The 12,015-nt window shown below is 40.1% G+C and overlaps 1 protein-coding gene and 1 pseudogene across 1 annotated transcript in view; one reads left to right on the forward strand and one right to left on the reverse strand.

Annotated features, from left to right (window-relative positions):
- Window positions 1–12,015, reverse strand: part of LOC126176716 (cilia- and flagella-associated protein 45-like) — a 150,462-nt gene that overhangs the window by 43,321 nt on the left and 95,126 nt on the right. Inside the window, exon 6 of the mRNA XM_049923883.1 lies at window positions 4,882–5,055. Coding sequence (XP_049779840.1) covers window positions 4,882–5,055 — 174 coding nt within the window. The remainder of the gene's footprint in view (window positions 1–4,881; window positions 5,056–12,015) is intronic.
- LOC126177414 (5S ribosomal RNA) lies at window positions 4,368–4,485 on the forward strand (annotated as a pseudogene).

The following is a 12,015-nucleotide window of genomic DNA, read 5'->3' on the forward strand; positions in this document are numbered from 1 at the left end:
CTTTAAAAATTCACTGGATTAAGATATATTTTAAAGGTAAATAAGTGATAAAACTAGGATGAAAATATGGATCATAAGAAGATGGGAAGACAGGAGAAAATTCTTTGAAAAGCATATGTTCTGATATGTTTCCTTTTATTCTGTGTGTACTTTCTGACTGGTGATCCATGAACTACCTGCATCAGTTGTTTGACATTTAAATCTTAGCAATTACACTCCTTGACTGATTTAAAACGTCTTTATATTTTCTGACACCACGCATTTTTCATTTTATCATTTTCTATTTCCTTTTTGCTTCTTGAAGCCAGTGAAAGACCTGCTACAAACTTTTGAAAACTAGAGATTTTAATTTCTAATGGTCATTCACTGTACCCTGTGACAACAGCACTGCAATTAACAATGGCACACTGAGGTTAATGTGCTTAATATCACACTAGCGCAAGTGTGTTTTACAGTTAAATAAAATGTTACATACAAAATTTCTCAATGTGAAAATTAACAGTAAACAGGAACAAAATGAACATGTTGCTAATTTACTGGAAAAATGGTAATGCAATATAATAAGAGATTCAAAAACTTTGTTTTTTAGGTGCAAAGCTAACAAAACTATGCCAGTTGTGTTGTCAGTCACATGAAAGTGTAAGATATTTCCTTGACATTTGTTTATTCTTGTCTTAAAAGATTTCCCAGGAGTAATGTAAAAATATTAATAAAATATTTATTCTGCAAAAATGATTAGTAAGAATACTTTAAAAGTAGATAGCATAATCTCGCAGAGGCCTCTTCAAAGAAACTAGCAGTTCACATTCCAGTGCATCAGCTTGTTTTTTCTAGAAACAATAAATGCCTCAGACTGCAATTGACACATTAATATCATTGCTGGTACTCTGAGGAAAAACTGTAATGTATTCGAACAAGTCCTGTATCAACTTGTTCTACAATTGTGGGCACACAACAATTATGGACATAATGTGCAAGCTCAAAACCAATACACTAAGCACAATCTGTATCGTGAGTGCCAGATCAGATAGGTTTTAGAGCCCAGGATACTTCCTCATTCAGGTAACTTCACATGCCATGCATCAGGATGGCAATGTCAGTCACGTCAGACAAGCAATGTACAAGTCTTCTTTCACGAATAGCAGGTACCACAGCTTTATTGCACTGCATATTTGCCTGCCATCTTCTCCATCACGCAACTCAGGGGCAACGTTGATTGTCAATATGTTAATCATGGTCCTTCAGCAAAACTATTGATACTCTGTGGACTCACATACAAATTACATACAGAGTAATTGCTTGAGAGTATTTCCAAGCTATTGTTTATTCTGTGCCACAATGTTTACACACAGTAACTACAGCACATGTGGCTTTCATACTACACTGAACTCTACCAGTCAGAGACTGCATACAATTCCTCAATCTCAGTACATTGTATATTGTTACATATTACCTAAACAATGAAATTCATTTCAGTCACATGTATCCTTCAGGTTGTTGCAACAGCCACAAATTTTATTACTGATAAGAGTTTATAAGCAATAAGCATCAATATACTTACATGAACAGAAACTGAATAATAATGTTGAGGACAGTTTTAGCACGTATGTTATTTCTAGCTTATACAACACAAAAATTTCTGATGTCAGATTTTTTTGTAGATAAGATGCTTGGCTTTCTGTTCCCCTTAATGTAGATACAAATCTGTAGATGCTGAGCAGTTTGTAAATTTTTGGCAGAAAATCAAGTCACAACCACCCCTCAGGGGGCTCATGACTTTTTTGAGAGTACATGTGCAGTAAGCACAAGGTTGCAAACTACCACAGCACCTACTTCCTTTCTTGGACTGCAATATTACATCTCAAGCTATCCTTACTTCTTCTTCCTTCTCATGGTGACAGCCTCTGATGTTGATTCAGCTATTTCCCTAGGTTCTGCTTCTTTTTGTCAACATCTTCATTCATTTTCCTTACATTACTTTTCAGCTGAAGTAATTTTGGCCCCTCCCAAGTCTGACCTCTATTTTTAAAATATTTTCTGTAGCACTTACTGTCCACAGTGTTGATGATGCTCTGTGCACAATAACTGTGTAGACACATATATGCACTTAAAAGCCAATGCAGTGGCCAATCCAACATGGTGGGGTCATCATGAACCCTTCCAAGTCTCCTGACAACAGAGGAATCACACTTATGATGCCTGAGCTGCTAGCTTCCCACACATGCCAAGGAGTAGAAGCCATCTTTCTGGGATGTCAGAACTCCCAGCAACAGCCATTGTGCCAGATGACCTTTACTGTGGCTAGGTGGCGCATGTTGAGAGCGCTGTTGATAAGAGCAGGTGGCATCAGGTGATTGTTTGTCACATGAAATGTATCAAACTGAACCAACACAATGGCTGTTCCAAGTCAGCCATCTTAAGAGATATACATAGATACTTCAACACAGACAGTTACAATCCTACTGGTTTTACTATGCTGGCTACCCCACAGGAAGAGAGACAAGCCAGACAATTGGGACCAAAACAGTTTACTCCATACCTGGTGTGTACTAGAACAGATGGAGGTACTTTTTGATAGAAAACCATTATATTTTGTGGACAACACAGAAGACATATTTGATAAAGTTGACTTACTGGGGAAAATGCTTAGTAGATCACCAATGGTTAAGGACTCCTCTGATCCACAGTCTCAAGCTCTTCAGGCATGTGAATTGCTGGGTCACTATTACCCCACATAAAATTTTGAATATGGTGCAAAGAGTTATCTTTCACAGATACTTTACACTCCAGACAGGTGAGAAGCTATGAAATAATCTTGAACAGTGAGATCTACATTTTTCCATGCATACAAGAAGTTCCATAGAATAACCACACAGATACAGGCACTTTCACCTTAGCCTTTGAAAGCAATATCCTTCCAGAAAAAGTTAAGGTGGTAGGACATCAAATAGGCTGACTTGGAGCAGGAGAGGCGCCACAAGACATTTTACTTTCCACTGTCTATACATTTACATATAAATTCATATAACTTTGTCCGCACAAACAGGAAGGATTCACAATTCACACTCATAGCACCGGAAGTTCAAAAATATAACAAAATAATTTTTTTATATGTGAAATTTCATCATTTTTTTACTTACTATTGGCTGCATTTGTTGCTATAGGTACACTTTTCTTCATAAGCAACAGAGATTCTTTGGTGAATTTTGTACAGCATACAAACCATACTTACAGGTGTATGAAACTCTAGAATTTTCCAAATATATCAAAAGCTGTGCTAAAAACTGAGATAATTAACTACAAAATTTGAGTTTTTTCTACACTTGAAGTTTAAAATGTAACAGTTCATTCATTTTTTTTTCATAAATTAAATAAATTCTAGAGTTTCGTACACCTGTAAGTATGGTTTGTATGCTATGCAAAATTCACTGAAGAATCTCTGTTATTTATGAAGAAAAGTGTACCTATAGCAACAAATGCAGCCAATAGTAAGTGAAAAAATGATGAAATTTCACATGTAAAAAAAATATTTTGTTATGTTTTTGTACTTCCTCTGCTACGAGTGTGAATCTTGAATCCTTCCTGGTCATGCTGACAAAGTTTAAAAGAATAGACAGTGGAAATTAAAATGTCCAGTGGTCTGCTCCAAGTCAGCACGTTTGACATCCTACCGCCTTTAAAGCTATGGTGTATAGGTGTGATGTGAAACCTCATGTCCCGCAACCCATGAGGTGTTCCCGGTGTTTACACTTTGTTCATATGTTGTCCCCCCTGCACAGCAGACACAAAATGAAAAAAACTGCAGATAATCAGTCCATGAAGGTCATCCTTGTGAATAACCATTTTTGTGTGCCATTTGTACTGAACATCATGCCCCACATTCACTGGTTTGCCCAATACTTGAAAAAGAAAAGAAAATACAAAAATAAAAATCACTCTGTCATCTGTCATTTCTGAGGCAAGAAAAAAATATGAATGCCTACATCCCATCGACATGATGACCAACTATGCAAAAGTCACAGTTGTCATCCCCCGACCTCAACTTTCTCTAGTCTTAGCACCTTATTTTTATTACTGATGGCCGAACTACGATCCATTATGTTTTTAGCTTTCTCACTTTTACTGTTCTGAACCTCCTGACTAGAAGACATTATTTGCTCTGTAACTGTCTTTGCTTTTAATCACATTGGCGTGGCGAGGGTTGAATGTGTGTTGGGTTCCTCTCCCCATGGATGAGCACTGGGAGACTCCTCATGCACTCTGGCCTGTGTAAAGTGCTACACATATTCATCTCCATGAGTTATCTCAGTTCTGGCATCAGTATTGTCTTCATTGCCTCAATTTTATCACTCCTATGTATTTTAATGGCCAACGGCCTTACCACAGTGGATACACTGGTTCCCATATGATCACCAAAGTTAAGCACTGTTGGGCATGGCCGGCACTTGGATAGGTGACCATTCGGGCCACCATGCACTGTTGCCATTTTCTGGGATGCCAACTGAGGAGCTACTTGACCGAATAGTAGTGTCTCCAGTCACAGAAAACCATCATCATGACCAGGAGAGCTGTGTGCTGACCACATGCCCCTCCTCTCTGCATCCTCAGCTGAGGATGACATAGCAGTTGGATGATCCCGATGGGCCACTTGTGGCCTGAAGGTGGAGTGTTTATGTATTTTCATAAACAGAACACATTACTGGTGGTCGTCACTAACTCCAGATGAACTACCCCTGCACAGAGGGACTGGTGACCTTGCAATGAACCAGCCAACCAAGTCACAACCATAAGCTCCTTCTCAAGGTACTGAAACCAACTCACTATTCTATTTCATGAGATTGTGAAGCTTTAAATTCAATAAAATGGAAGTATTATACTCACCCTGAGTTCTAGTGCTTGGATTTCAAGTCGTTTTTTCTCTTGTAGTTCCAACAATTGTCTGTTCACTTCATCGAGTCCCTTTTTCATTTTTTCTTGTTCTTTTTCTTTTTTGCGTACAGCTTCTTGCTCTTCTATTTGCATTTGAACTCTCAGTTTATTCATCATCTCACTCTCCTAAATAAAAAAAATAATTTGCATAAATATTTCATACTACATTTTAATGTAGACTTTCACAGCTGGAAATGTCATGTCCTTTATAATTATCCGGGCTGTTATGCCATGGCCGGTATACGAATTCTGTGTCAATTCCCAACGTTTCGTCCCCAACTGCGGGAGACATCTTCAAGGGGGTCTGTAGCTCGATGGAAGGTCCAACACACCCACTGGCTCGCTACTGACAGTGAGCCAGTTGGTGTTTTGGACCTTCCATCGAGCTACAGACCCCCTTGAAGATGTCTCCCGCAGTCGGGGACGAAACGGTGGGAATTGACACAGAATTCATCTACCGACCATGGCATAACAGACCGGATAATTATAATGGACGTGATAAATATTTCAGAATGTAAACTTATGGAACTTAATCAAATATTAACAGTTAATTCAGTTATCACGAACACTAAAGGAGTCTTATAATGGATAATAGATCTACATGTCACCATTAGTGTCACTGTAGAAACAGCTGTCTTCAACAGACACCCAAAACAAGCTTTTGTCAGCAGAATTAAAATGGTGTGCTACACTCGAAGATGGAAGAAGAGAATGGGTCCAAAGCTTTTACACTTAGAGTTCTTTTCCAAAAACAACAACATAAAAGAAATACTAGCTGATAAAAAATGCAGTGTTTTATCGCTGAAAGTTCAGAATCACACGACATCAAAAAATACTGAATGAAACAGGAAATTACAAATACCAGGAATTGACAATAAGCAACAGTCAAGTAGTAAAAAATTGGCATAGGTGATGGCCTCTTGATAAAAGAAAACACTTTGAGAGTAAAGACAAAGTACAGTAAAAGTAGGATGATAAAATGATGGCAGTTGGGAGTGGGCCAATTGATTAAAAAACATATAAGTGATTCCTCACATTCTGCCAATCACTCAATAATCGTAGCTCTCAATTAAGGAAACAACATAATTTGTTCTTATCTCTTATACATCTGTCCCTTTCTTTCCTTTAGTAGAATAAACTTCTTCCCATACAAGAATATAGATTTTTAAAAAAGACAGAAAGAAAAAACCTCATTAACAAGTCCATAACACGGGAATGCCAACAAGAAGTGTAAGAAACAAGACAGACAGCGCATGGCAAGAATCAAACACAAAGTGCTTTTAGCTGATTCTGGCTGGCCTCTTATACAGTCCTGGACAAGTAGAACCACCCATGTCAAATGGTGCTGCCCACGAGGCTCAGAGGTCACATTACAAGCAGCAGCACCCTCTCAGCTGTACATCAATGCTGTGGGAACTAACATCAAGTCAGAGGTGCTTTCCATGCTGCCATCGACAGTCAGCTCCATGTTTATGTCCGCTGGCTGTACACAGTACCCTTTGTGTTGATGTCGTCTGTCTCTGGAACTACTTCCATATTTGTGTCTTCTGTTTCTGGCGAGCATACAAGATTCCTCCCCCTTTAATTTGTGCACATTGCTAATAATGGATGGCCTCGTGCCTGTGTCTTGGAGAAGAGGCAGAAGTTGCCTGTATGTTGGCTGAAAGCTGCATGGATGCTGGCATAGTTCCAGAGAGCCAAGCTGGACCTGGACCGGTGCTTGAGTAGTTGTTTCTGCACTGTCTGTGGTGCTGGATGTGGGGCTGCCAGGAGGTCAGGTGATGCTGGCACCCGGTGAAGTTCAGGTGTAAGAGGAAGAGCTGCCTCCAGTGGTGAGGTGGCGGTGGCTGCATGCCTTGACAAGGCTGCATCTGCACATACTTCACTATTCTCAGTAGAGACAACACAGATGTAGAATCCCTGATGTTAGTGATTGTCAGCAGAGTCCTCCTGAGATGACACCCACAGCAAGAGTAGGTGTTGCATGGTTGTCAGAAATGGAGTACTTCAGCATAGCTGTGACTGTTTGCTGGCATAATCCTACAAGTGCTAGGAAATCAGATTATCCTTGCCTCTGCTGACATTGCTTCTCTGGCCTTTGACATCTGTTGTTTGAAAGGGCACACCATTCTTTATGCCTCACTGTTAGATGCTGGGTGAAAAGGTGTCATCCTGATGTGCAATATCTCATACTGGGAGCAGAATTCTGTGAATTGTTTTAGATGTACATTGGGTACTGTTGTCCATTACTATGGTGCATGGGAGGCCTTCTATTGCTAACATTTTTGTCAACACCTGGAGGTTGGCTTCCGTGTTGGTGAACCTCATATTGACCACATAAGCGTAGTTTAATGGTGCATCCACCGTTATGAACCACATTATATTTAGGAAAGACCTTCCAAAATCTAGGTGTATCTTGTTTGACGGCTGTTGTAGTGCTGCCCATGATGATGATGTTGGTTTGTGGAGTGCTCAACAACACCCGTTCAAGTTCCCAATCTTCCAATCTCACCACTTCCAAAATGATGATGAGGACAACACAAACGCTCAGTACCCGAGCGGAGAGAATCCCCGACCCAGCCGGGAATCGAACCCGGGACCCCGTGATCCATAAGTAGCAATGCTAACCACTAGACCATGAGCTGAAGGCTACTGCACATGGTGCACTCTTTTGTGATGGAACTGCTTGATGCTCAGCACATCTGATAATAGCATGTGCTGGTATTTGCAATTTTTATCAGTCAGTGGCCAATGTACATGTTGGTTGTCAGTACGCCATGTTCACCCAGTGGCTCCAATGAAGAACATTGGGGAACATTTGGGAACTCGATGACTGGAGAATGACTATGCAAAGTTCATTGTAATCTGCAGCTAGTAGTATAACTCCATCAAAAACTGAAAGGCAATTTTTCAAATGAAAGAGGGTCAGCAGTGGGAAGCTGTGGAGATGGCCAACTTAGGCCAGCCTGGATGAAACCAGAGCAGGATGTGCTGAAGTGTTAAGTCTTGTCTTGTGTCATAGGCTAGCTTGGTGCCTGTTATTGAAAAGTTTAGCACAGCATTTTTTTTTAATCTCATTTTGTTCGTTATTGTTCGTGGCGGACGTCACCTGACGCCCGTTGAAGTTCGTTATTGATCCATTAACTCAGTTTTTTAATTACAGAGGGCAGCTAACCCTCTGACCGAACACGCTGAGCTACCGTGCCGGCAGCATAGTGGGATGATGAGTTGATCTGGAAGCAACCCTCTTCCTTACCATCAAATGTTAAATTGGGACCCATGGGCAAATGGGACAATTTGTTGTGGGCTTGTAATGAATTTTGTAGTTGTAGCAACTGAGGAGCAAGACCTATCATTGCAGGCACTGTGCTGTCTGCTCTGCCATGGCACAGCCTAAATATTGCCAGTAAGGGCTTACGATCAGTGATTAGATGGAACAACAATCCTTAGAAATAGGTGTGAAGATTTTAGGTGCTGTACATGATGGCTCAGGTTTCCGATTCTATCTGGCAATAATTCTTCTGAGCAGATTTTAGTGTTTTTAAAGCATATAGTATTAATTGTTCAACCTTTTTAGCATTCTTTTGAGGCAATAATATCCCTAAGCCATAGGGTGAGGCATCAGTTGTAAAGATCAGTAGTCAGCTGCGTTCAAATGATGATAGGCATGGGATAGATCATACATGTACCTTCAGTTTTTTGTAGGACCTTTTGCTGGCTATTGACCTTTTGAACTGTATCTCCTTCTTTTGCAGCTGGTTAATACACAGACAATAGTAGCTGTATATGAATAAATTTCACGTAATAGTTTACTTAGCCTCTGAAAGATTGCAATTCTTTTCCATTCTTTGGTACTGGCACTTGGTCAGTGCCTTCTAAGTGATACTGTGTTGGACAGATGCCATTTCTGTTCAGTATGTGCCACTAATATTCCAGTTATGCCTGAAACAATTTGTTCTAGTTGCTTCATAGCCCAGCTGCCTGCAATTTCTTGAATAAAATGTGTAGATTTGATATGTTCCTGCAGATTAGCTCTTATGACGACAATGCCATCCAAATAGTTTATGAACGATGGTATGTCTTTCAACAAATCCTCTGATTTCTGTTGGAACAGTGGTAGTGTGCTAGCAATGCTGAAAGGCAAGCGGTGAAACTGAAGCTTTATTAAACACAGCTACTGACACTCTTCTTACAACGTGATCTGCAGTTATGCATCAAAAAGATCAATCTTTTAGAAGTAATGTCTGTCACAAACATTGACTACGAGTTTTTTGGGCATGGAAGTGGGTAAACATCAGTAACTACTTGCGAACTGACTGTTACTTTAAAGTCTCCATTCGAATTTGGTTCTTTTATAACCACTAATGGTGTTTCCCATTGATTTGAAGTGATTTGTTTGAGAATGCTCTGCTGCTCTAATTGATTCAGTTCAGAGTTAACTGCCTCTTTCAATCTGAATAGAATGGGTTGAGACACAAGGAAATGGGGAACAGCCAAAGACGAATTTGTATATGAGAAGTTATATCGGATGTATGGTTTGTTTCACATCCCAGTCTGAATGAAATTATGGCAGAAAATACTTTATGCAGTGTCTCTATCGATTGAAATGGATTTGTCTACAAAACTAGGCTTATTTTATCAGTGATAGTAAACCAAAAAGGTGAAAAGGAGTCTACCCAAAAAAATATTCTCTACTGCTATGTGCTCTACTAAAAGTATGTGCAGATTTTGAGAAACATTCTTATAACCAGTATATGTTGAAAACATTCTCTAGTGTGAGATTTAATGGTTGTCAGTTTAAAGTATTCTCTATAGCTGTGCCCACAAACACTTGTTTTGGCAGTCTAAGTGAGTCTGTTGTCTGTGGCCTTATACTGCTGGCATCCATGTGAGCCATATGGGGCCCCGGTGGGCATAAATGGGTGCTACTGCTCCAACACACCACTGCAAGATGTCATCAACATCTCTACTTCGCACAGCTTGCCTAGCAAAGTGGACTGTTGAAGTGTCACTGTGTTTTGAAATAGCCTTCACATATGGGAGCGATTGGCACTAATGTTGAACTGTTGTGCCATTTAATAATGAAAAAGACTCTGAAGAGGAACAGGAATGACACCACTTGCATAACTTTGAATGGTTGAGTGACATGTAGAACTTCTTCCAAGAACTGTTGAAGCCTCTCCTCTTGAGCTGATAATCAATATTGTATCAATGTCAGTTAAAGCCATTGTTGTTCAAACAGCTTCGCCAAAACTGGGTCCATCCTGAAGTCCTTTTAGCTTTTCACTAACATTCTACTTCAACTAGTATTTACTACATGCTCACTACAGTACACAGCATAATCATCTGCTGAGTCTAGCAGTGATCCAGAGCAGAGTACAGAGAGGCAGCGCTCATTCCTAAATTAGACAGTTTGTCCATAACTGGAGACCATGATGCATTCTGAGGCAGAGTCTAATGCACAGCACTCACTTGTTGGTTTGACGATAAAGCTGTAAACAGAGTCCAGGTCACAGGAATGTCAACAATGGTGCATGAAACATAAGACAACTAGAGGATACTGAGAATCAAATACAAATTGCCTGCAGCTGACTTTATATACAGCCCTGGATGAGCAAAATCATGTAGGTCACACTGTGCTGCTAGTGGGGCTTGCAGGTGATGTGAAGATTGGCGGTGCCCTCTCAGTTATGTTCTGACAGTGCAGAAAGCAAAGCCATGTTGGAGGCACCCACCATGTTGCCATCAACAACCTCCATGATCAGTTTCATGTTTATGTCTGCTGGCTGTACTTACGTCTTCTGTTTCCAGCTGGGATACAAGAGATAGTGTTTTTGATTACAGCTTATGGGGGGATAAACATGAAGCCACAAAAATAATAACTTTCAGAATGAAAGTTTTCTTCGTCCAGTAAAAGAGGAAACAACATCGAGGGAAAAACTGTGGGACAGCTACTTAGCCACCTAATTTAAAAGGACATATTCATCTTCCACCTTTGCATTATTCTGTGATGAAATGCATTTATTTAACCACACCAATCTATTTTGAAGTGAATATTCAGACTACATTCAAGAGAAAACTTGAGTCACAGTAAAGAGTAACACAAGCTTAGGAATACCTGTTACATCAGTCTTTTAAGTAAAAGAGAGCAATGGAGTACAGAACATTGTTTGAAGATACACCTGAAACTGGTTTAAGCTGAAATCAAATGACCCTGAGTAAATAAATGTACATTCATCTATAAATAACGGCAATGTGGAAGATGAATAAGTACTTTGAAAGTTTTTCGATGCAGAGCTCAAAAAAAAGAACTCATTTATTTCAAAGATTTTTTTGTCCTTTTCTTCACATGTATTGGCATATTTCTTGTGTGACATTTGACTATCTAACATGTATCAGTTGTGTAGATCACTGAGATGAATGCATGAAAAGTGTGGTACTACAGCAGTGTTTTGATGATGAACCATAATGGGATTGAACCAAGTATCAACATATACCCTATTCCTAATACTACTGAGATGCCCACCAAAATTAATGTCTAATCCAATGGACCTCCTCCATGAACCATGGACCTTGCCGTTGGTGGGGAGGCTTGCGTGCCTCAACGATACAAATAGCCGTATCGTAGGTGCAACCACAACGGAGGGGTATCTGTTGAGAGGCCAGACAAACGTGTGGTTCCTGAAGAGGGGCAGCAGCCTTTTCAGTAGTTGCAAGGGCAACAGTCTGGATGATTGACTGATCTGGCCTTGTAACACTAACCAAAACGGCCTTGCTGTGCTGGTACTGCGAACGGCTGAAAGCAAGGGGAAACTACAGCCATAATTTTTCCAGAGGGCATGCAGCTTTACTGTATGATTAAATGATGGCGTCCTCTTGGGTAAAATATTCCGGAGGTAAAATAGTCCCCCATTCAGATCTCCGGGCGGGGACTGCTCAAGAGGACATCGTTATCAGGAGAAAGAAAACTGGCATTCTACGGATTGGAGCGTGGAATGTCAGATCCCTTCATCGGGCAGGTAGGTTAGAAAATTTAAAAAGGGAAATGGATAGGTTAAAGTTAGATATAGTGGGAATTAGTGAAGT

This window comes from Schistocerca cancellata, chromosome 3 (genome assembly GCF_023864275.1).
Source record: "Schistocerca cancellata isolate TAMUIC-IGC-003103 chromosome 3, iqSchCanc2.1, whole genome shotgun sequence".
NCBI lineage: Eukaryota > Metazoa > Arthropoda > Insecta > Orthoptera > Acrididae > Schistocerca > Schistocerca cancellata.